This window comes from Choloepus didactylus, chromosome 10, assembly GCF_015220235.1.
Source record: "Choloepus didactylus isolate mChoDid1 chromosome 10, mChoDid1.pri, whole genome shotgun sequence".
NCBI classification, from domain to species: domain Eukaryota; kingdom Metazoa; phylum Chordata; class Mammalia; order Pilosa; family Megalonychidae; genus Choloepus; species Choloepus didactylus.
In genome coordinates, this window is record NC_051316.1 from 128806858 (window position 1) to 128831972 (window position 25115).

At 66.3% G+C, this 25115-nt stretch overlaps 1 protein-coding gene across 2 annotated transcripts in view; it reads right to left on the reverse strand.

Annotated features, from left to right (window-relative positions):
* RXRA (retinoid X receptor alpha) overlaps window positions 1-24915 on the reverse strand; it is a 95098-nt gene extending 70183 nt beyond the window's left edge. Inside the window, exon 1 of one of the 2 annotated variants that reach the window (XM_037798025.1) lies at window positions 24720-24915. In XM_037798025.1, coding sequence (XP_037653953.1) covers window positions 24720-24747 — 28 coding nt within the window. In that variant the 5' untranslated portion in view covers window positions 24748-24915. Of the gene's footprint in view, window positions 1-14998; window positions 15777-24719 lie in introns of those variants that run through there. The other variant, XM_037798026.1, reaches the window with a different exon arrangement.
* Between the last annotated feature and the right edge of the window lie 200 nt (window positions 24916-25115).

Genomic DNA, 25115 nt, shown 5'->3' on the forward strand with positions numbered 1-25115 from the left:
AGCAGGGACCGCAAGCTTCAATTTTTAATCCGTTAATGAAATATTCACAGGCCGCGGAAGGGATTACATTTCCCGCAGCGGAGGATCCCTGTCCTCCGCGGGGGCTCCCCGAGCCAGGGAGACACTGACTTTGGGGTGACGCCGTCAGGGCCGTCTGCAGGAACTCACCCTTTCAGAAGACCAGGCTTCCTCGGCCACCGCCCGCGCCTGCCCCTGGGTCCCGGCTGCCCGCTCGGGGCCCTGCTCCGCAGAAACCCGCTGCCGGCTCCAGGTGTCCCGGGGTGGCCTCGCAAGGACGCTGTCCACGGGGGGACCTCTACGGCCAGCCTCGGCAATGCCCAGCAGCAACTCCCCACTCCCGGGGCCCCGGGAGAACCAGGCACCTTCCACACCCTACCTCTCAGGAAGCAAAGGACTCACAAGGGCCAGTCCTCAGCATCCACTGCCTCAGCCGGGTGTCTGTGCCCCGAGTCGGGCACCCCGACTCCAGGGGGGCCTCGGAGGCCCTGTGAGGAGGAAGCAAGCCCAGGACAGGGTCCCCCAGGCCTGCCAAGCCAGGCTCCGACCACCTTGACACTGAGGCACGGGAGAGGCCCGAGGCAAGGCAGGGGCGCCTGAGTGAGAAGGTGCAGCTGGCAGGGGTGGACACGGCAGCACCTGTGGGGTGGCAGCTCCCCACCAGGCCCACGCCGGGCACGTCAGGGGCACTGTCCACAGAACCACCGCCCGAGGGAGGTGCCGACTCATCCTGTGCTACGGCAAGGACCCGAGCCTCGGCGAGGCAGGGCCAGAACACGGTGGAGCAATCACACCCAGGGGCAGAACCGAAGGGTCACCAGGCAGCGAGGAATGCAGAGGGGTGTAACCGTCTCCCACACCCAGCCCACGTCCCCCTCACCCCCGCGGCTGAACAGAGAATGAAAACGTCCCAAAGAAGTGCAGCAAACTGGGCTGGAGACTTGGGGGGTAGGTTCTGGGAAGAGCAGGAAAGGGGCTGGGGAGAGGGGTGGCCGCACCCCGGCCCTGCCAGCCGTGGACACCTCCCCCAGCAGGGGCCTCAACCTCCCATGAGACCCAGAGGGGCAAGGCCTTGGGAGCCCCGTCCCTCCCAGGCACCAGCTAGACCCAACTGTGCTCACCGGGGATCGGGGAGCAGGACACCCTCTGCAGCCATGACAGAGGCCAGCAGTCACCTCCCAGACAAGGAAACAGGCTCAGGGGGCAAAGGGGCTGCCCGTGCACCTGGCAGGCAGGGGGTGCTCAGATGCCCGTGCTGCACGGCTCACTCTCTGCCACAGAGCCAGCCCCAAGGGCTCCCCGAGGCCGGGCCCCTTCCTCCACCCCCAGCACCCCCTCCCCGTGCGGCCTGGGCCCGGCTCACGTGCTTCCTGCCAGGGAGCATGACACTGCCCAGCTGCCCGGCTGCCCTCAGTCAGGTCGTTTAATCACAGCGAGCCATCCACAGAACGGCCGCCGCCATCACTGGTGGACATGCCCACCCGGCCATCTGGTGGCCTGGGCTGCCTGGGCCTGCGTGTGCTCATGGATGGCATGGGGCAGGCGACCCAGCCCGCGGAGGCACCAGCTACAGCCAAATCGGACAGGAGAGCGTCCAGGGCAGGACAAGACAGTGCCTGCCACCTGTGAGCTGGGCACTGCCCTCCTCTGCACCTGGCCTGGCACACCCACCCCACTGGTGCTCAGTCTGGGCCGCCCACACACAGCCAAGCCAAGGTGCTAGGGCTTGACAGGCTCTGGTGGGAGGAAGACCCCAAACCCACGGGGCAGTCGCCAGGCACGTGTGCAGGGCTGGGGGCTCCCACCCGAGGCGGCTGGCCCTGCCCTGCCCGGGCTCACCTGGAGACGGGGCCCAGCTCCACCCGCTCCCTCAAGTTGACCACCTGCCAGGCAGGAGCCCCAGCAGCCAGCGCACGGCGGATGCCCCATGGGCACTCAGAATCTCTGACAGCAGAAGGGGCAGCAGAGCCCTGCAAACCCGAGGACAGGGCGTGGAGACGCACCTGCTGGGAGCCGACACCCCACCCTGGGAGGGAGGCAGTTACCTGGGAGCTCTCGGACAGCACAGCTGGAGGGGCAGGCCTGGCCAAACGCACCCAAGACACGGCCTGTTCTGAGTCCCCTCAGCTGGTGACCGACGCCTCGCCTGCCACGAGACACACAGGCCAGCTGGGGACAGGGCCAGCTGCAGCGGGGGTCCCAGAACCCCCACCCCCAGGCCCCTGCAGGGGCTCCACACCCAGTGCTCGCTGCACGTGCCTGACCTGCCCACGCCTCGCCAGGCCCACGTCCCATCACACCACTGACGCCGATGCCCGCTGTGCCGGCAAGGGCCAGCTGGAATTTCCAGACCCTCCAGTCCCACACCTGGAGCCGGGCGTCATGCCGACAGCCCTCAGACCCCAGGCAGCCCCCATGCAGGCCGCTCTATGGCCCACCCAGCCGGAAGTCTCTACCCTGCCTCACTCCCGCCCCACGCAGTACACCGTCCTCCAGGCCCAAACCCAGAGCCCCGAGTCCCCTCCCCAACCCCACCCCAGGCCTGCTGCTCCCCTGGCCCCATCACCCTCATGGCTGCCCCTGCAGCCTCATGGCCTCCCATCCTCCCCCTGCGTCTTGGGGTCTGCCCCACACCAGAACCTAAGCCTGCCTCTGGCCAAAGCCCTCCAAAGGCCACCCATGCCCCTGAGGACAGATCCCAGTGACCGCTCCCTCTGGTGGGCCAGCCAGCCCTCATTGCCAGGCAGCCTCTGTGAGACCCTCCCATAGGCCGAGCTCGTGGCCTCAGGGCCTCTGCACGTGCTGTTCTCACAGTCTGGAACATTCTTCCTCCAAGTCTCTGCTTGGACAGCTCCTCCTCAGCACCACATAATTGTCACCCTGTAGGTGACCTTCCCTAACGCCTGCCCCCGCGTAACTGGGATCTAAGATCAGCAGGTCATCACGGGCACCAGGCCACCCTAGCCCGGTGCCCAGGCTCCCCTGTGGGTGGGAGGCACCAGCAGCCCCAGGGGAGGAGGCTCAGACCCCGGGGGGCTGCAAAGGCCCTGCCCAGGCCTGTCTCCTGGGCAGACGCCCTGACCCTCCACCAGCCACCCCGGGCCCGGCCTCCAGCGGGGGTGCGGGGACGGTGTCCTCAGCAAGAGGGGAGCAGGGCGTGGACACAAAGGCCGCTGACTGCTCAGTGCCCACGATCCGTCTCCGTCAACACTGTGGCAGGGCCAGGTGGCCTATGCCGCTGCGATCTGAATTCTTATTAAATCACTGGGGAAGGAGACAGGGATCACTTCCTGGGCCCTTTAACCCCTTCTCCGTCCTGCTCTCCCTGCAGCCACCGGCCACCAGGCGGGCATCCGCCCCCTGCACCTGCCTTCACCTGCACAGGGACAGCCCCGGGGTCTGCGCCTCTCCAGGCTCCCCCGGCGGCCCTAGGTCAGGCCTCGGTGCCCTCTGTGAGGCCGAAACGGTTGTGTGCTGGGGGAGTCCCAGCCAGGTGCCCGCGGTCACCCCTCTCACCCCAGCACTGTCCCCGACACGGCCGCTCCCACCCAGAGCCGAGCAATGGTGCGAAGGGGACCCTCCCCATAAGGCAGCGCCCTCCCCTCACCCCTTCTTCAGGAACCCCAGCTTCAGACTCTGTGCGGGACACTGATTACGTGCTTCAACTTGGCGGGCCTGGGCTGGGGGACCTGATCAGCCCCTGGGGAGGGTGGTGGGCACGGGCGACAGCGCCCTCCGCAGCCCCCCGGGCCTGGGAAAGTGAGGCCGGAGGCAGGCCCCATTTCCTCACCCAAAATACCACTGTTAGGGGAGGCTTGCCGGAGGGAACCGCCTTTTCCCCACCCCCCTTATCTTGCCCGGACACTCCCCGTTGCCAGTGCAACTCCCATCACCACCAGTGCGCATACATTGTTGCCAGACACCGTTACCGGAGCAACTCTCGCCCCCTTTTCAATCAACCTCCGCGCCCTCTCAGAACCAATCCAAGCCTTTAACCTCTACAGCTACCCCCGCCCTCTAAATGCCCAATATAAGCTTGTACTCTCCCCTAATAAACTCTCTTGGTTTCTTCACCCTAAAAGAACCGTGTCCCGCCTGTTCCTTTCTCGCCGCCCTCCATACTTTGCACGCCACCCCGCCGGGGACCTGGCCAAGTCCCCCGCCTCGCCCTCGCCTCCGGGAAAGAGCCCCCGCCACCGGTACCCTCGGAGCAATCCTGAGAGCCTAGGATTTAGCAACCGGCCGCCACCCCCCCCCCCCCGACGAATCAACTGCGACCGCAACTCTGCAAGGTGCAAACAAGAGGGGGCAGCAGAGAGACCCTTGAGGGGGGCCTCGGCCCCTGGGCAAGTCCACCCCAGCACCTGGCACAGCCCGTTGTACACGCACTCAGCACCCGGCACAGCCTGTCCGTCCTCACACTCAGCACCCGACATGGCCTGCTGTCCATGCAACCAGCACCCAGCATGGCCCGCCATCCTCGCACCCAACACCCGGCACGTTGCCCATGCTCCCTCTCGTGCTGATGGCCTAGGCGAGAAACCTACCAACCCACAAACCAGCACGCAGTGCTGGTGCTGGGTGCTGGGTGCTGGGCAACAAGCCTGCAGGCTGAGTGACAGAAGGTGACGGGGTGTAGGGGGTCCAGGCAGCCCTCTGGGGAGGGGCTGGAAGCAGCAGCAGCCCTGGGAGGGACGTCCAGGTAGAGGACATGGCCCCTGCAAGGACCCTGAGTGGGGCAAGGTCCGGCCCAGCCTCTGCACGGGAAGCAGAGCTGGACGTGGACCCCAGGAGCAGGGGTTGAGGGTGCCGGAGAAGGGCCAGGCCCGGGGCTCAAACTTCACCCCAAGGCCACGCATAGCAACACGGGAGGGATCCAAGAGCAGGAGAGCATAATCAGGGAGGGGTATTTTAGAAAGAGGTCTGGTGGGGGATGGGGGACCCCAGGAGGCCATGGAGGTCCCCAGTGTCACAGCACTTGGCTGTCCCTGCACGTGCCCCATGCCCTGCGTGTCGCCCCCACTCCCAACCCTCCCCACACCCAGATGGGCACCAGGCCTGCACGGAACCAGAGAAGGGGGTGCGGACCCTGGACACGAGAGACCACGAGATGCACGGTGTCCTGGGGAATCCGGGAGCAGGGTGCCCCTTTCGGGGGGGGGGCAGTCAAGGAGGGCTTCTTGGAGGCGGCATCTGGGTGCAACATGCCTAGCAGCACTCCCACTCTGGGTTTCTCTCTGCCAGGGGCTGACCCAGATTTAGCCATGAATGACCCCGCGCGCAGCGTCGCAACGGTAATTACCCTCTGCTTTCTCTCGCGGTGCTGTGCACTGACGCTGGGGGTGGCAGGCAGCGCAGTTGCTTCCAGCTTCGACTGTTCCGCCCGCCCCGGCTGGCCCCACCTCAGGAAGAGCCCCTTTCAGCTCCGGGTGTCACACACGCCTTCGGGGGCCACACAAAGCAGCCGGGGAGGGACAAGGGCTGCCGTGAGTGGCTGAGGTAAGGCCAGGCGGAGGGCAGAGGCCAGCCCCGGGCCCGGGAGGCAACGCCAGAGCAACGGAACAGAGTCCACGTCACACCCCGAGCCCAGTGCCCAGCCCCGGGGCCTTGGCTTGTGATGGAGAATGTTGAGGTTCACCCCAAACTCCCACCATCCCTCCAGCCCCATCCGCAGTGGCCCCACGGCAGGGCCCCAAGCGCCATGGGCCAACCGGGCACCCCACCGCAGACCGCCAAGGGGAGGCGGAAACCTCACCATGGCCCTCGGTCTAACTTCCAGCCTCCTGCCCAGCAATGTCACTTAACCAGCCCCTCCAGGACCGTGGGGACAGCCCCAGGTGGGAGCCACAGCCCCACAGACAGGTGAGAGGACTGAGGCCCAGGCAGCAGAAGCCCCCTACCCCAGGCCCCACGTGAGTGGGCTACTGCGGGGCGGCCTCCAGGCTGAGCATCCCTCCGTGACTCGGGTAGGGCAGGGGCTGCCCACACTCGCTGGTCGGGGAGAAGCTGGACACTCGGGGCAGGGGCGTCCTGCTGTCACCTGCTGCAGTCACCCACAGCTCAAGCAGCAGCCTCGTAACTCAGGACCCCAACTCTTTCCCAGGCCCCTCTGCCCAGCTCCAGACCCAGCCCGGCAGCCATGCCCAGCCACTTCCTGCGCCTCGACGTTCACGTGTCCAGCTGCAGAGGCCCTGGGCCCAGCTCTGGTTCCCACAAGGGCCCAGCCTCAGAGCCCCAGCGTGACAGGAGAGGAAGCACGGCAGGCTGGGAGGGTGGAGGGGGCCTAACCCAGAGGAGCTTCCTGGAGGAGGTGGCACCTAGGCTGGCAGAAGACCTCAAGTGGGGAGCTAGCCTGGCACTCCTGAGGATGCGGGCAGCCGGTGGGGCTATGGCAGTAGCATGGCAGGGCCGGGCTAGCAGTGCAGGCACTGAGGAGCCACAGCGGGCCAGGGAGCAGGGGAGGAGCATGGTCTATCAGTGGGGCCCCCAGAGGCTGTGAGAAGGGGTTCAGGAGTCTGGAGACCCGCCCCCAGCCCCACCCCCACCTCCACCCCCACAGGCCTTTGGGGGACCCCGGTCCGCTTCCGGCCTTCGAAAGAGGAATCGGGGAATCTGGAGGGGCTCCAGGCTGGGCGTTGTTCTCGAGAAACCTCCGGACTCCCCACCCTGTGGCTGCTGAGTCAGGAGCCCCGAGGGGTGGGCCCCGCATCACGGCGCCTTCCGCCAGCGCGGGCAGGAAGCTGGGTCCACGTGCCAGGCAGCCCCCAGGGAGTGCCAGTCCCACCCCGCAGCCCGGCCTGTCGGCAGCAGGGCCCACGGGGGCTGGGAGACCGAGGCCCGGCGGGGGGGACCAGGGCGGGAGAGCCCATGGAGGGCTGGGAGGGGGCAGGAGGCAGGACAGACACCCCAGACAGAGGGGATGGCCCCAGCAACACTCGGAGGGTCCCCCGGGGCTCAGCCGGGCAGGCCCCCTCGCGGGGGATGGCTCAGGACAGGCTGTGGTCTGGTGGGGGCAGGAGACCCCACACAGCTGTGGGGAGGAGACGCTCTCCCACAGCATGGGAGAAGGCGGTGAACCCCAAATCGCACGCCACACAGATCCCAGGCCTGCTCGCTGGCAGGGGCCAAGCCCACCTACCGGCGAGTCACCCCTGGACACCGTGCCTCCCCAGTCACTGGGCAGGGACACGCTGGCAGGACAGGACAGGGATGGGGGCTTACAATACCATCCTCCTGGGGAGATTCCTGGGCCCCAGGGTGGTTCTGCAACCAGCCCCATAAAACCTCTCCTCCCAGGAAAATGGGGAGGTGGGGAGGCTCTGGGGGCTGGGGAGGGGCCGGTGGGCACCACTCATACTCAGCCGAATCGCCCACACCCACCAGAAGCGGCACAGGCACTGCGGGGACCCCCAAGCCCCTGAGCCCGGACCCTGCACCGGCGGATCTACCACCCCAGGCGCCCGGCACACTGGCAGTGAGCTCAGTGGACGCGGTGCAGCATGGCTCAGCCCCGTCACCTCTGGACGCCTGGCTGTGCTGCCCACAGAGAAGCCCCGTCACCTCTGGACGCCTGGCTGCACTGGCACACGGGCAGCAGCCTCAGGCAGACCTCAGAGCCCCGGGGTGCAGCAGCACAGTCAGGGCACAGGGAGCTCGCCACGCCCCTCGTCAGCTCAGCCGCCCGGCACGGCGCACAGCAAGCCCGCAGTGTTGGTGGGACAAACGTCCGTGTGGGAAAACCTCAGCCCCCCTCATCCCCAGCCAGCAAACAGCAACATCACAGACCACATGGGCCTTCTCTCCGGCCCCACTGCCCCATGGAGGGACCACCTGACACCCACCGGCCCCCAAGCACACAGCCGGGACCTGCCGTCACATCCGGTCACAACCCAGAAGCGCAGGACTCAGAGGGTCCAGTGCTGTGGGATCCCACAGGAGGGGCCGGTCTGACCCCAGAGCCTGTGCCCACCTTGTAGGGAGCCAAGCAGATGCCAGGTGGGCCCTGACTCGGTGTCCGGCCGTGAGCTGGTGCCACGGACAGATGACAGGGACCACAGAGCACAGTCCCCGGCAGGAGAGGGTTCCGGGCAGTGACTGGCAGTTCTGCACAGGGGCTGTCCCAAGGCACATGGTACCAGGGGTCAACGTGTCCCCTAGAGGATCCACATGGAAAGGGGAGGCCTCAAAGGACCCTTCCCTGCACCACCGTCCTTCAAGGGCCCTGGCCCAGCACGACATGTGGTGGTCGGTGGCTCAGGGCCAAGCACTAGAGAGCCAGGAGCACTGCTCATCCAGCTCCGCACCTCAGCCCCGCCCGCGCAGGCACGGCCTCCGGGCGCCCAAGGAAAGGGCCCCGTACCCATACATCCCTGCCTCATGGGCGACGGGACAGGGACGTGCAGCAGGGGCTGCCCAAGTGTGAGTCAGCCCCACCAGAGGTGTGGGCTTTCGTCCCACCTACCCGGCCTCTCTGCCTCAGTCTTCTCATCTTTAAAACGGGAGCAGAAAATCCTCCCCACAGTGGAGAGGCTGGCATGGCCGTGCATGCCGGAGAACGACCGGCCGGAAGCACGGGACACAGACCTGTCCACGGCCCCCAGGTGCCCGGCGGCCACAGGCGCCACGGAGCCCCCACGCACACCCTGCCCACGTCACCCATGCGGCCAGCGCCTGCCTCGCCGCCTCGCCCAGCACTAGGGTGCCCTGGGATAAGCCCACCCACCCAGCCAGACTCCCCGAAGGTGGACCCTGGCCTGGCCTTACGCACCTCCGGAATCTCCCGCCATCTGCACACAGCCCACCCGCCCCAAGAGGCCAGCCCCCGCCCCCGGGTGTGCGGCTCACACCACTGCCCATGGCCGAGACCCTGCCCCCCACCCCATCCCCGTCTCGCTCTCGCCAGCCGCCCTTGGCCACGTGGCCATTGAGCTCCCTGAGCAGCGAAGGCCCTTTCCAACCTCGCAGACTCAGAGCAGCTGCGGCCTCTCCCTGCCCCCTGCCTAGGCACCCCAAGCTCAGCCCTTCCTGACGGGCCAAGTCTCCCAGAACTTTCCCTGGCCCCCCGGCAGAGCAATTGGGGTTGCTCTGGGCCACTGGGGCAGGGGCTTGGCACACCCTCTGGTCTGAGCATGGGGAGCACCATTCGCACGCCTGGGGTGGTACACACACACACACACACACACACACCTGCATGGAGCACCCGCACAGCCCCAGAAGGCCGACCCCACCCTCCTGGGCACGGAAGATGCATCATTGAAGCCGGAGGCCACCATCCTGCACCCACAGGTGCCCGGCATGGCCCGAGCCCATCCTGAGCAGGAATGTGGCGTGTCTGTTTGCCCACGAGTCCACGGCCCACCCACACCAGGCACCCTTTCTCCTGTCGGGCCACCCGAGCCTCAACCTCCAGCCAAGAGTCAGGGAAAGTAGAAGGAAACTGAGTCACACGCCAAGGTTCATCCCCCCCACACTACCCACTGCTGTGGCTGGTCCCCAAATGCTCTGGAGCAGGGGAGGGAGCTCCCCGTCAGTGGGAGTGAGCAAGCCGAGCTGCCAGAGCCCCCCTGGGCGATGCTCACACACCAGCGTGCCCTGTCTGAGGCCCCAGGCTGGAGCCTGGCAGCCGGGTGGAGACTGGGGGACGGGGGCTCCAACCCAGAATTGCTAAAAAGAGCCAACAGGGAAGTAAAAATAGGAAATAAAAATAAAAAACACTGGGCCCAGTGCTGGTGTTTGCGTAGCAAACACTGGGCCCCCCCCGCCCCAGCCCCTCTCAGCTGCTCCGCTCCAGGCCCCTCCCAGCCCAGCAACGCCCCCACCCCACCCCCACCCAGGTGCCTGCAGAACGGCAGCCACCCAGCTCGGGCACCAGGCAGGGAGCGTCTCCAGGCAAAGGCCCACGATCCCAGGCTCAGATCCCACCAGCATGGCCGGGGAAGGAGCTGGGCCTCTCTGTGCCTCGGTTTCCCCTCAGAGAAGGGCTGCAGGGCTCATATCGCGGGGTGGGGGGGTGCCCAAGCAGGCAGAGCGTGCAGCATCGCAGCCGGCACTCGGCTCCTGAGGCACCACCGTCCCGCCACCCGGCCCTATGGGCCAGCCTGGCACCCACTCTCTCTACCCAGCTCCCCTCCAGGGCCCCCGACGTGGGCAGCTGGGAGATGACAGTCCAGAGACCCAAGCCGGCTCCCAGCTCACCCCAACCTGCCACACAGCTTTCAGGTCTCAGTTTCCCCATCTGCGCAGTGAGTCGGCCCTTCCCTTCTGTACCCTCACCCAAGCCTTTCCGGGGCTCACGCCAGGTTCACTTGCACTCAGGTGTGTGTGACCCTGGGGTCCGGACTGACTCGCTCTCCCAGGGCCCAGCGGCCACAGAAAAGGGGCTCCCTACTCTGTACGCACAGCCAGAGGGGAGGGAGGCCCCCAAATGCCTCCCCTTCCCTGGCATCCCCTCCCCGTCCTGTGGCCGGGTGCCTGCTGGGTATGAGGGGCCCACACCCACACATCGGCGGGGTCTGCTCGCCCACCTGCTGGAAGGGGCTTTCAGGGCTGCAGGGTCCTGTGGGGCCACCACAGTGCAGGCCCAGGCCCTGGGGCCACATGGGGACCCTCGGGATGTCAGAAGCCCCCTCTGTCCGCCACTGGATCCTGGGGCTGAGGAAAGCATGGGGGCCGTGGCAGGGGTGACCCAGCTCCAGTCTTCCCCCCACACTCCCCACGACAGCCAGAGCCCCCACATACCTGATGGCCACCTCCCTGGCTCTGCGTACCCTGCCTGGGGGGCCCGACGCCTCAAGCAGCTCATGGGCGGGCACAGCTGCTGCATCTCACTAGCCCACGTGCCTCACACACACACCAGGCTGGGCCTGTCCACACGCTTGTGCCACACTGTCCCTCCTCACCAAGGCCTGAGCAGAGAGGCAGCCCACAGGAGCAGAGGGCAGCGCGGGGGGTAGAGGGAGGTACAGGGGGTGCAAGGGCCTGACTCACATGTGGACTCGCTCGTGCGGGCCAGTGAGAAAGGGGAGAGTCCACAGAGCAAACATAGACACGTGCATGCAGAAACACACACGCACAGACGCACGTGCACACACAGAAGTACACACACGCACGCACACAAACAGGTACACACACACCAAAATACATGTACACACGCACAGATGCATAGGAATGCACACACTCAGACGTGCACACACACAGGCACAGGAATGCTCACTCACACTCAAACATGGTGCACACACAGAGAAATGCACACACTCGGACATGCACACACACAGGCACAGGAATGCTCACTCACACTCAGACATGGTGCACACACACAGAAATGCACACACTCGGACATGCACACACACAGGCACAGGAATGCTCACTCACACTCACTCAGGCATGGTGCACTCACACACAGAAATGTACACACTCGGATGTGCACACACACACGCAGGCACAGGAATGCTCACGTTCACTCACTCAGGCACAGTGCACACACAAATGCACACACTCGGACACGCACACACAGGCACAGGAATGCTCACTCACACTCACTCAGGCACGGTGCACACACACCGAAATACATGTACACACACACAGATGCATAGGAATGCACACACTCGGACGTGCACACACACAGGCACAGGAATGCTCACTCACACTCACTCAGGCACGGTGCACTCACACACAGAAGTGTACACACTCGGATGTGCACACACACGCAGGCACAGGAATGCTCACGTTCACTCACTCAGGCACAGTGCACACACAAATGCACACACTCGGACACGCACACACAGGCACAGGAATGCTCACTCACACTCACTCAGGCACGGTGCACACACACCGAAATACATGTACACACGCACAGATGCACAGAAATGCACGCACTCGGGCATGCACACACGCGGGCACAGGAATGCTCACTCACACTCAGACATGGTGCACACACAGAAATGCACACACTCGGACGTGCACACACACAGGCACAGGAATGCTCACTCACACTCACTCAGGCACGGTGCACTCACACACAGAAATGTACACACTCGGATGTGCACACACACGCAGGCACAGGAATGCTCACGTTCACTCACTCAGGCACAGTGCACACACAAATGCACACACTCGGACACGCACACACAGGCACAGGAATGCTCACTCACACTCACTCAGGCACGGTGCACACACACCGAAATACATGTACACACAGACAGATGCACAGAAATGCACGCACTCGGGCATGCACACACGCGGGCACAGGAATGCTCACGTTCGCTCACTCAGGCATGGTGCACACACACACAGAAATGCACACACTCGGACATGCACAGACACAGACACAGGCATGCTCACTCACACTCAGGCACGGTGCACTCACACACACAGATGCTCACACGCACACTCTGGCTTCAGAACCCCGGCCGGACAGGAGGGGACCCGCCTGCCCCCCATCCCAGGTGGACTCCGGTGCCAGCCCCAGAGGAGGGTCGGGCAGGGCAGCCGTGGCCCTGAGCTGTTGGGGGGTGGGCGTAGGGGCAGCACGCGGCCCTCAGTGAACCCCGGCCTGCAGAACCTCTGAGCTGACTCGAGAGCACAAGGTGGGGAGCATGGAGGACAAGAGGGACAAAGCCCTGGGATGTGGGCCAGTGACCCCGATCTGGGCTTGGTGTCCCCAGCCTTCCTGGCGTGGGCACCGAGCACCGACCGAGGAGTCCCAGCCATGGTGGAGACGACATCATCTTGTTGTTCTCAGAAAGGCGGCGGGGGGCAGGGGCTGGGCGTGGTGGACAGGGCCGGCCACCAACGGGGGGTCAGCAGGGGACAGGGGAGGGGCTGAGGGCGGGCCGTCGACAGAGCCTGGAAGGTCCCCTGAAACCCCAAGTCCCACAGAGCCTGCTCACCGCCCTCAGCGTGGGGCTGGAAGGATGGCCAAGAGGCTGTGGGGGACACTCACCCCACTTATCAGCTCCTGCAGCCAGCCAATCCCCGGGCCACTGCTGACCACAGAGGTATCTCCACTGCCCATTCACGAGCGGGTGCACCCCAGAGACTGGCCATGGCAGGAGGGGCCCCAGCTGCCCAGCCACCCCTGGGCACACCTGCCACCCACCGGACACACAGACAACACCCGCTCATGCATCTCAGCCAGCGAGGGGGCAGGCACAGGTCACTGAGCCGGGAGTGGGGGACCACGTGAGCTGGTGGGGGAGCGGCCCATGCTGGGGGGCCAGGCACACCCCTGCCCACGCAGCCCCCTGACCTGGCCTCCGACGCAGTGCACGTGTGTCCTGCAGCCAGGCGGCCCTGGATCCCGCCAGGCACACAAGGAGGCCCCAACCACCACCAGCATTTTCTTTTTATAAACCCCGGCCTGCGCCAGCCCCGGGGAGCCAGAAATAAGCTGGCAGGGTGGCCCGGGGACCTGAGCTATGGGGACAGGTGAGGGTGGAGGCCCCGGAGCCACCGCCATCCGAATGGGCCTCAGACACACCCCACGCCTTGCACGCCCCGCTCGCCGCCTGCCGGGCCGCCAGCTCCTCCCGGAACCCCCCGGACCACCCAAGAGGCAGGGCCCCAAGAACCTCCCTCACAGATGAGGAAACTGAGCCGAGAACCACCCCACCCCCCAGGTCCTGTCACCACAGACACCTCCCGGCGAGGGCCACACGGGGCGGACGGGGAGCCCGGGGCAGGGGCAGGGGCCACAGCAAGCATGTCCAGCCTCTCGGGCCCAGGGCGGCTGCTCACGGGTGACCTCAGACCCGCCACTTCCCCGCCCGGCGTCCCCAGCTGCCACGGGGGCAGGAGCAGGTATTCTCTCCCAAAGGCACAAGGTGCAACCCTGGGAAACGGGAGGGGAAAGCGGGGCGATGGGACCCACTTTCCTGAGGCCACCCTTCTCCAGCCTTGAGACGTCTGTGCCCCAAACTCCAGCCCGGCCCACCTCAGTGTGTCCCAAACCACAGTTCTGCCCAAACCCCAAGCCCACTCCTTGCACGGTTTTCCCCATTTGGGTAAAGGAATCCTCAATCTTCCAGGTGCTCAGCTCTAAACCCAGGGCATTTCTGATGCCCCCCCCATCATGTCACCCCCACTTCCGATCCACCACCCCTGCAGCCCCCCACTTCCAGCATGGCCTGCCTCCCCACCCTCCACCCCCCACCAGCCATTTCTCAACACAGGCAGCGCCTCCTACCCAGTGCTTGTCACGTGCATCCCTCCCAGCCCGGAACCCCCGACGCCCCATCTCCACGGGGCAGAACATCCGGAGCTTGCCATGAGCTCTGCACCCCCAGACCCACTCTCCCGCCCCTGCCCCTCCTCGCCCCGCTCCAGTGCACACGCCTCCTGGGCTTCCCTGGACGCCCCAAGCATGTCCCGCATGGCCTTCCACCAGGGCCCCGCTCCCGGGGAGCTCCCCCACGCCTCCCGCAGCCCTCGGGGGCCCAGCCCTCCCTGCCAGGCTGCAGCCCCAGCCCGCGCCCCAGCCCAGAACAGCTCAGGCACAGAGTGGGCGCCCCATAAACACTGGCATGGGTCTCCCTGGTGCCTTTCAGGGAAGGTACACAGCCGGCGCTCAATACAAGGGGCCGAACTGAACAAAAACTGCGGTCTCATTTCTCTTTGGGGTTCAAGGTCGGCATTCTCCACCCCACTTCTGAACTTCTAATGAGACACAACTGCTGGAAGCTTCAAGCCCCAGGGGACCCCCAGGTCTCAGGGAACTGGTCCCCGCCAGTGGGAGAGGGGAGAGTCCACAGGGCAGGCAGCACCCTCTGAGACACAGGGTGGACTGAGGTCTGAGGAGCTCTGCCGTGGGAGGCCTCTGAAGGAGCAGAGACATGAGTCTGAGGCTGCGGAGACTGACTCCTGGGCAAACTCCTATGCATCCCTCAAGACCCAATTCTGAGGTCCCCAACCCACCAAGGCCCTCGTCAACAAGTCACCCATAATCCCAGGCTCACCGCGGGATCTGTGCCCTGTGTAAACCCACCTGCACCACCGTCCTGTGGGGAAGGTACAGGCCCACTGTACAGAGTTAGGCTCAAAGAAGTGTCAAAGCATCTCGCCGAGGGTCGCACAGCTCCTGGTCACAGGCGCCAGGCAGATGTGGACAGACAGAAGAACCAACAGATGGATGGATGACGGTGGCAGGAAGGAGGGAGGTTTGCTCTGAACTTCTCGGCCAGGTCTACACCCCCCTACTCAGCCAAGTTTCAAGAAGACATGTTGAACAAAAGCAGGAGCCAGAACCCACCACGGATGGCCTCGGGGAGCTGCCCTCTCAGAACCGGGCAATCTGTGTCCCAAAGAAAGCCCAGGTCTGCCAAGAAAGCTGGCAGCAGAGCCTCTGAAGTCAGCAGGGCCAGCAGGGTGGGGGGCACCCCCGGCTGCAGGCTCACGCCCCTGTTGCCAGACTCCCAGTAATCAGCGCTGGCTGGACCCAGCACTCGGAGGACCCCCCTTCCCTGGGAAGTCGGGCCAGACGCTCTGGAGGATGGCGGGTCAAGGAATGATGGTAAGTTTAAAAATCAACTTTGCAAGAACAGGTCACCCCCACCCCCTGACACTCCTGTAATGGAGGAAGCAGGGGAACCATCCGTGGGGTATCAATTCATTCAGCAAACAATCCACGGGGCTTGGGCAGCGCCCGGTGCCGCGGACCCAGCAGTGAGCAGGGCCCGGGAGCCAACCCCACCCCCAGAGCAGGGGGTGCCCCAAACGCCGAGGTCGTTGGGAACCGACGGAAAAAGCCGTGTCCACCGAGGGCCCCGAGCAGCAGCCACGGGTTTCCCACCTCCAGCGGGATCCGACATCCTTCCTTCCATTTTACAAATGAGGAAACCGAGATAAAGAGAGAGGAAGCAACGCGCCCAGAGTGGCAAAGTTCACACAGCAGAGCCAGGACGGGCCGGCAGGCTGCACATGACGCCAGCCTCTCAGCACGGGGTGGACACCCTGGCACCTGGAGGAGAGACGGGGCCACAGCCTCGGCCCCACCCCTGCCATCCTGCGCCCCCGCCACCCCGCCCGAGGGGCCGCGGCCGGCCTCGCCAGTGCCCGGGCCCTGTGGGGTCTGGCACCCAATGACGGAGGCCGCCGCCTCCCGCCCTCCTCCCCAACCTTGACCCTGGGCAGAAAGTCCCCGAGCCGGGGTGGGTGGGGGCGGCTCCGCCACCTCCCGTGGACTCTGGTCCCAGCAGAGCTGTTTTCCTCCGCCCGGGCGAGGAGGGGGAGTGAGATCAGATGGCTTGCGTGTGTAGGCGGTCCTGGGCACAGGACGCACGGAGCGGCCCCTGGGGAGGGCAGGACAGGGGCTGGGGCAGGCATGCAGACGACACGCGCTGGGGGAGAGGGATGTGAGGGCCTCTGGGTACTTCCCCAGGAGATGGCCCAACAGGGGTCACTAGCCCCAGGAACCCTGGTGTGACACCATGGGGTGGGTGGTCCCCACGGCCAACCTGGACAAGCAAGGAGGCCATCCAAAGGAGCCTGGCCTTGCAGGTTGGTGGTTCTGGAATCTTCCAGGGGAAACCCCATCATGCCCACACGGATCTCCCCTCCCTGGACCCCTGACTGGAGCCAGAACTCCCTGGGGAAGGTCCACCCATTCTCTCTGCCTCGATTTCCATCTCATACTCCACCCAACAAACTCCTTCTCATCCCTCAAAACCCAACTGCAACAACCCCTCCTCTGGGAAGCCCCCTGGACTTCCCCAGAGAAGTCAATTACAGCTCCTTCCTCTGAGCTCCCCAATGCCTTCCTCGCCTCCGATCCTCCTGCCCTGCCGAGCTGCTCTGGCCGCCTGCAATTTCCTCAATCAGCCAGGAGTCCCAGAAGGCAGGGCACGACCTTCAGGCCATATTCCGGCAGTGGGGGGGGGGGGCCTGGCACACCCCAGATGCTCCCCCGATACTTTCTGAAATAATAAAAATGCAGAAACAGAAACAAGTCATGCGGGCTCACTGCTTGCCCAGCAGACTGAGGCCTCACAGAGCTGACAGACGGAGCCTTCCTAACAAGAGGGACACCAAGACTCCCAATTATCAGGCGAGGTGATGCAGAAAAGGTGTGCACGTCACACAGGTGTGCCCTCAGACGTGAGACAGGCAGGGGAGAGAAGAGGCCTCAATGGGGCGGGAGAGGCTCCAAGGCTGCATGATGCTGGGGGCAACAGGGAGCCACGGAGTGCTCCAGGCAGGGAGGTCCCAGCCCAGAAGGGCCCAGCCTGGGATGGTGGCTGGTACTGGGAATGAGCCCTCGGCCGTGGCCCCCTCTGCCCACCTCCTGCCCTCAAGGCCCACTACTTCCCCAGAATATGCTCCTCAGCCCAAAAGGGTTTCTCCATGGCCCTCCCAGTTCCAAACCAAAGCCCAGGCTGGCTCAGTCCACAGCCTCCTTCTCCCGGGGGCCCTGGACGACCCCCCAACCCTATCCCCAGGCCCCTCGGCTACGGGAGGGTGCAGAGCCATTTCCTCTGACCCCGAGAGCCACCCCAACTGGATGGGGAGGGTGACCAGGGGTGGCTCAGGGATGGCGTCCACCCTTGGGGCTCCAAGATCAAAGCCTCCCCCAGGCCAGCAGCCTCCAACGGCCCACCCCAAAGCCACTGGGGGTGCTACGAAGCTGGGGTGCATGAGGGGCACGACAGACCTTGGCTTTCCCAAGGAAAGAAGCTTGGCACTAGACGCCAGGGCTCCGAACCCAGAGGTGACCCAGCCTCACTGGCCACAGCCTGTCACCGCCTGGGCCGGACCCCTCCCCTCCACAGCACGGCACCACCACGCCCCCTCAGAGGGGCAGCCCAGCACCCACAGGCACCGCCGAGGCCCATGCTCCATGGGGAGGCCGCTGGCAGGGGCTGCCCGGCCCTGGTGCTCGCTGAGGGCACACGGCAGGCAGGGCCACGGCGCAGGAGCTGGGTTCCCCCAGAACCTCCAGGGGTGACACGGCTGCACTGCCGCTGGAGCAGGGGACTCTGGCCCCACTCCTCGGGTTAGTGAGCCCTTCCCAGCCCCTGAGCAGGTGCCCACGGATACCTCGGAAACCAGAGAGGACGTCATCGGCAGCCGGCACACATGGAGCCCCTGCCCCCGGGTGGCCTCATGGACCCTGCCGAGTCCACTGATCCTCCACGTTCCTGCCGGGCAGGGCCCCACCCACAGATGCACGGCGGGCGAGGACCACAGGGCCGGGTGGCTGGGTGCCAGCACCAAATCCAGGAACCTCCCCCTCACCGTGGACTGAGCCTGTGCACAGGGGGACGGGGAGGGGAGGGGGAGGCAGGGGGGCAGGGGAAAAGGGGAGGGGGGAGAGAGGAAGGGGTAAGGGGAGAGGATGGGAGGGAGAGAACCAGAGGAGGTGGGGAAAGGGTGAGGGAGAGAAGAAGAAAGAGCAAGAGGGAGGGGAGAGGGCCACAAGGAGGAGAGGGAGCAGGGGGGAAGGGACGGGAGAGAGAAGGGGGAGAGAAGGAGGGAGGGGAGGGCTCGAGGGGCGCTGCCCAGCCAGGAGTGGACACCTGGGGGCGTGAGCGCAGCGGGGACAGGAGCCACCTGGGCTGTCACCCGCCTCTGCCCCTGCCCCCGGCCAGCGCTGACACTTAAGTGAAAATGGCCAATTACTGATACGTGGGTCCTTCCCCCGCCTCCCCGGGGCACCTGCCCAGGGGGCTGCCCCAGGAAGCCTGTTCACTCAGCAACCTCATCACAGTCAGGGCCAGGCCAGTGGGCTGGGAACTGTGGGGCGGCCCGGCAGGACCTCCACACTCTGCCAACCCCGAGCCCCAGGGCGGTCAGGGAAACGGAGGCCCAGCTGGAGACCATGGGGTTCAGACAGGACGGCAGGGACACAGGGAGCAGGCTCTGCGTCCAATGCATCCCAATGAAGCAGGGTCCCCCACAAAGGCCCCCTTTCCGCCTCCAGCCCCAAGTCCACGGTTCCAGCAGTGGTCAGCAGTAGCAGGGCCTCACTGAACCCCAGAAGCCCCCGCCCCGAGACCCTCCAGCACCCTGGGGCCTTCTATTCAGGCCCCACCTGCTGGACCCCAGAGGACCCTCGCCGACCCCCCAGCCACGATCCCGGGAGGCCCAGCTGCCCACGGCCCCATGGATGGCCTGCACCCCCGGCTCAGGCCGGGCTGGGGTTTGGCTCCCTGGACCCAGAGACTGCCCATCGCCTTCCCAGGAGACTCGGGCCCAGGAGGGGCGGGCAGGAAACTGGCTCCTGTGCCAGCTTCTGCACATCCTCTTGGCCTCTCGCTGAGGCCTCGAGCAGAAGACATGCGGCTAGAGCTTCGAGCACGGACCGGCGAGGGCCTGAGGCCAGGAAGGCGGACCTGTGGGGAGGGGACAGGGTGGCGGGGGCAGTGCGAGCTGCTCTCCCCCAAGGTGGGGTGCCAGGGGGGCTGGGGGCCAGGGCCCAGGGAGGTGTCCTCTCCCACCCCCAAGCCTCTGCTCAGGGGGCCTCTGGCCAGGGCAGCCCACCCCAGGGGCCTAGCCTGACACCCAGAAAGCCCCTCGGCACCCCAGTCCCGGCCACTGTGCTGATAGCTGCCCAGGTCAGGGGCAAACAGCCAGGGCACTGGGTACCTCCTGGCCACTGTCGGGGCTCCAAGACCCCACCCGGGACCCAACGAGCTGAGCCACTCTCCGTGGGTCTCCTAATCTCCCACCAGCCCACCCTCCAGTTAACCCCCACTGTGCCCAGCCCCTGCCGGGCCACCCCCAGGCCCCCATACCTGACCCTGGCACTCAAGGCCCTGGCTCAGGCTCCAGGTCTCCTCCTGCCCCATCGCCCGTGAACCACTCCCAGCTCTCCGCACCCCAGACCTTCCCAGCCTCAGCCCACTGGCTCCAAGCCTTCGTGTCAGCTCTTCCTGCCACCCGGGGTGGCCCCCCACCCACTGCACCCCTCCCTCGCCTGCAGAGCCCACCCCAGAACCGGCCGAGGAGGCGGCTGCCAGCCTGCACACCTCTCACCCCTCCAGGGACCACAGGAAGCCAGCCTGGCCCCCGGGTCTCTGCTGGGACCACCCCGGGAAGGCACAGGGTGGTGTGCATGTGAAGTGCACATGGGCAAGCATGGGTGTGCATGTGAGCATGGCAGTGTGTGAGAAGGTGTGTGTGTATGCATTTGTGAGTGTGAGTATGTGTATACGTGTGAATGGGAACGTATGTTTGTGTGAGTATGGATGTGTACGAATGCATGCAGGAACGAGTGTGTCAGTTGTGTAAGTGTGGCAAGCACGATGGTACGAGTGTATAAATGCACGTGTAGGTGAGTGGGGGACAGCATGTGGGGGAGCGTGCATGTGTGTGAATGTATGGATGAAACACGTTGGTATGAGTGTAAGTGTGCGAAGGCATGTCAGTGTGAGTGCACATGTCTGCACGTGTATGAGCAGGAGATGAGTGTGTGGGTGTGAGTGTAAGCGTCTGGGGGCTGTCTGTCTGCGAGAGCGTGTGAGCGTGCACACACCCAGACCCTGCGCACGTGTGAGTTTCCCTGCCCCTCCCTGCCCTGGGCCGATTTTATGGAGCTGCTTTCTGCTCCATTTCACGCTCACTTGGCTGCTGAGCTAGACAACTGCCTTGTAACTCTAGGGTGCAATTTCCCTGTCTGTGAGGCACTGGGGCACAACTGCTCAGAACAGCTCACACTAGGCCCAGGTGGGTGTGCAAACGCACCCCGCACCCCGCCCCCCGCCTCCTGCAGGCACCCGACAAGGGCAGGACCAGGCATGGGACTCGGAGGCCTTCACTCCACGAGCAAAGAGGTAGGGGAGGCGGGCAGCTCCCCGTCCCGCGTCTGCTCCCGCACCCGTGAGTGACACCAGCTGTCACCTCGGCTTTGTCCCCTGACCTACGCATGGGGGCACGGGGAGGACTTGGCCGTGGTCCTGCTCCGTGGACACCCACCAGCCCCACCCAGGCAGCCTGTCTCCCCCAGCACCAGAAGGGCACATGCACGTCCATTGCACAGACGGGGAGCCGAGGCCCGCAGAGACGGGGGCCCACCTGGGCGGCCGAGACACCCACCCAACAGCGGGCAGTCGGAAACCCTTCAGAAAAGGTGCAGGTCCCAGATCCCCTCCCCCAATGCGGGGGCAGCAGGTCACTCCAGAGGGCGGGTGGGAGGGAGCGAGTGACAAAAGGACCCGGTGGACGGTGGACAGAGGAGGAGGAAGAGACGGTGAAGGGTGGGCCCCACCTTGTCAAGTGTGAACACAGCGGGCGCTGGGAGAGGGGCGGAGGCCTGGCCCCCTTGCCCCCACTCTCCCACCGCTTGATGAGCACTGGGATGAAAACCTGAAGGTAACCCTACAAACAGATGCTACGCCACAGGCCACAGCTCTCCACGCTCAGGTGCCCAGGAAAGAGGGTCTCAGACCCCATTCCACCCTGGCCCTGCCAATGCCAGACGAATTGACGGCACAGACATGTCAAGGCCCTGCCACCAAAACCGAGATGGCCTGAGGGCAGGGAAGGGAAGGAGGCAGGCCTTGGCCTGCAAAGCCCTGATGACGGTGCCTGGCCCGCAGCCAGCCCCGGAGCCCGCGTCCCCCAAAGAGGCAGCCCCGAGACACAAGGAGCCATGCAAGACCCCACACAACCCAGAAAATGGGCCTCCCCGGGCAACCAGCTGCCGGCTCTGGGTAGGCACACAGCCTCGCCCCACCCATGTACCCCGCAGCTGAAGCGGGTCCCACCCCCCACCCACCGCGTCCCCCCTCCTGAAGCCAGAGCCCCCCGATATCCACGCCCAGCCCTGCCTGGAAGAGGGGCCCCACCCGGCACCCACAGGAGAGAACACAGAAACCATCAACCAGCACCTGGACTGGAGCCCCGGGGGGCCGGGGAGGGGGCAGAGTGGGAGCAGGCCAGGGCCCCCGGAGGCGTGACGCCCGCACCCCCCACGGGCCTGCAGGACAGGCATGGCTGGAAGAGAGGCTCGAGCAAGCCGGCAGGCGACTGGCGCAGTGGGGAGCCCAGCCCGCCCGGCTCTGCACCCCACACGCCCCTGGGGGCGGGACCCCGCGCTCCCCTCCCTCCTCCGGCCCCTCCTGGAGACCCGGAGGGAGTCAGGGTTGCGAACTCGGGCCTCAGCAGTCCCGGGCACGGCAGCCAGCCCCAGGCAAGGACCCGGGCGGGCAAGGCCACGGCCACGGGCAGGCCAGCCTCTCAGGGCCACCGCTCTCACACTCACACTTCCCCAATCCACTAACGGGGCCCCCTCTGGAGCTGACCAAAACTGACACCCCAACAGTCAGCGGTGCCCAGGCTGAGCTGCCAGCGGCCTCACCAGGCCCGGCGGACTCCAAGCCCTGCCTCCCCGGAGCCACGTGACCCTGTTATTTCGGGAGGCCCCGGAATGTGCTCTATTTTAGGTCCCTGGGGCTCTGAGGATGCCAGAAGCCCCTGGCCCGGGCTCCAGGCTGGCCTAGGAACCTCTGGACTCTGTCGGCTCAGCCGTTGTGCCCCCCTGACCGAGCTGACAGCGGTCCCTGGCCAGTGAGTCCCCGGGCAGTGTGGGAGCAGGGCCCGCCTGGGCAGCCGGGCAGAACACAGGGGCCCCCTCAGGCGAGTCTTCCGGATCTGGCAGCTGGGCTCAACCCTGACCTCCCCGATTAGCTCAGTGGGTGGAGGTGGGATACACCTAGGGCAGGTGGAGTGCAGGTGCCCCGGGCCCAGGGAGACCCTGAGGCACTGCCCAAGACCCCGAAAATGGCTGAAGCACTTCCTGGCAGCCCTGGGCCTGTCCCGGGCCGCCAGCCGGGCCATGGACGAGAGCCGGGTGCTCTGACACTCACCACCCCCCACCAGGGATTAGGCTGAGTTGACAAAAGGGCTTAAGCAAGCAGCCACTTAGATGGACCTTCAACTCCACTGGACTTCACAGCTGGTCACACACTTAGAAAAAAAATAAAATGTCACCAGAGCCCATGACTCGGGCTGGGGGCGTGGGTGCCTGGGAGGCTGGGTGGGAAGAGAGCTGGAGGAGAAGGCACCCCATCTCGAAGACGGAGGGCGCCCACCCAGGAACCTGGGGTGCTGGGTTGGAGGCACGGCCTCTGCTCCCCACGGGACCCCTGGCACAGCCCCCTGCGGCCTGAGCGCTCTCATCCCCCAGCTGTACGTGCACCAGCCTGCGCCAACTCCTAGAACCAGCCTCGGCCCTCCTGGGCGTCAGGCACAGGCACCCTTCCCACTCCCAGGACCAAGCCAAGCTGCAGACAAGCCCCCGCCATGTCGGGACCCAGAGAGAGCTGGCCATTCTTCCCCTGTACGCGTGTGTGCGTTGGGGGAAGCAGATGGCTATTTGCCCACACCAGACCCCGGCCAGTCTCAGCTTTCTTTTCTGCTTGACACAGATCCCATTCCCACCGCTGTGGGTTCAGACTCGAACCCAGAGCTCTGCAGCCTGTGACCTTGGGCAAGATACTCCCCTCTACAAAACGGACCTGAGTGCCCACTCTCGGGGCTGTGGCGGGGGACAGCCCGGCTCATACACGCCTTGGTCTCCACTAGTACAGAAAGCCCAAGAGTGGGGTGCCTAGGATTTGACAAACTTCGAACGCCCCCCACCCAGTCATCCTGCAACACGTCCGCCTGGGAGCAACTCCTGGGAGTAGCGAGACCCTCTCCCCACCCATCCGCAGCCGACGGCCCAGCCAGCTCCCTGGACCATCTCACCGAACATGCCCGGCTCTGCCCAGCTCCCAGGCTGGGGAGCGCTGCCACTGGGTGCCGGCCTCTCCTCCAAACTGCACCGCAGGCAGCAGCAGGGTGGGCAGACGGGAGGGGGGACAGACCCCAGGGCTTCATTCATAATCAGCTGTTTTAATTTCCACTCAGCACAAATCCTTCACCGAGCCTGACAGGCTGGCAGCCGTCCCCACCACCCAATTAATACCCTTCCCGGCTCTCCCTGCCTCCCGCTGGCCCTGAAGCCCTGGGGAGGGGGCCCCGGTCATGGCCCAGCCTCCTGGGAGGGGGCTCCAGGGCCAGGCCTCCTGCCTGGAGTTGGCGGACAGTCCAGGGCAGGGAAGCTGCAGGACAAGGGGACCCTGCGTGCCTGGTGGGGTGTCCTCCCCGGGCAAGGCATGGCCAGCCCCAGGGAGCGCCCGGGTGCCCGCCAGAGTGCGGGGCCCCGGGTCTGGGCCGGGGCCTTCCCTGCTTCCATGTTCTTCGCCCGCCGGCTCCCGGCCGCCCCAGCCACCCGGGCCTGCGCTGCCGGCGGGAGGGGGACGCACACCCAAGGGGGCCCAGCCCGGGCCTGCCGGAGGCGCAGCCGGGGCGGCAGAGGGCGGCGGGGCCCGGCGGGCGGCTCCGCGCCCAGAAGTTCCTCCTCGGCTCGGCCCGGTCCCCGCGCAGGGCGCCGGGGCGCAGCGGGGCGAGGGGGGCTCTGCCGGGCGGGCCGGGCTGGGGCGCTGGAGTGGGGGCGCAGCCCGGGCGGAATCTGGCGGGCGGGGGGAAGGGAGGGCAGGGCCGGCCCTCCCCGGCCCGCGCGAGCCTGCACCCCGGCCCAGGCGCGCCCACGCCCGCCGCCCCGAACTCCCCGGCGGCCCCGCGGGCCCCGCGCGCCCTCGGCTCCCGCCCCGCCCGCCCGAAAAGTTGCCCGGCCCGAGCCCCCGCCGCCCGCTCCCGCCCGGCGCGGGGAAGTCCGGCGGGGCCGGGCCGGGGGGCGCCCCGACCTGCGCCCCGCGCGCACTCACCGAGCGGCAGGAAATGTTTGGTGTCCATGGCTGCGCCTCACTCATGCCCGGCGGCCCAGGCAGCAGCCCGAGCGCGCGGCCCCCGGCGCGGCCAGCCCGGGCCCGGGCGGGGAGCCGGCGGCGGCGGCGGCGGCGGCGGCGGCGGCGCGCGGAGGCCGCGGCGCGGCGAGTTGTTGCAAAAGTCGCCCAACAATGTAAACTACTTGTGTGCGCGCGCCGCGCGCCCCCGCCGCCGCCGCGCGCCCGCGCCCCGCTCCGACCGCGGCGCTGCGGCGCCGGCCGGGGTGGTGGGGGGGGGGGCCCGCGGGGGGCCCGCGACGGGCGGGGACTCGGCGCAGCGCCGCCGCCGCCTGGGCCTGTGCGCCCGGCCCGCCCCGGCCCCCGCCCGCCGCGATC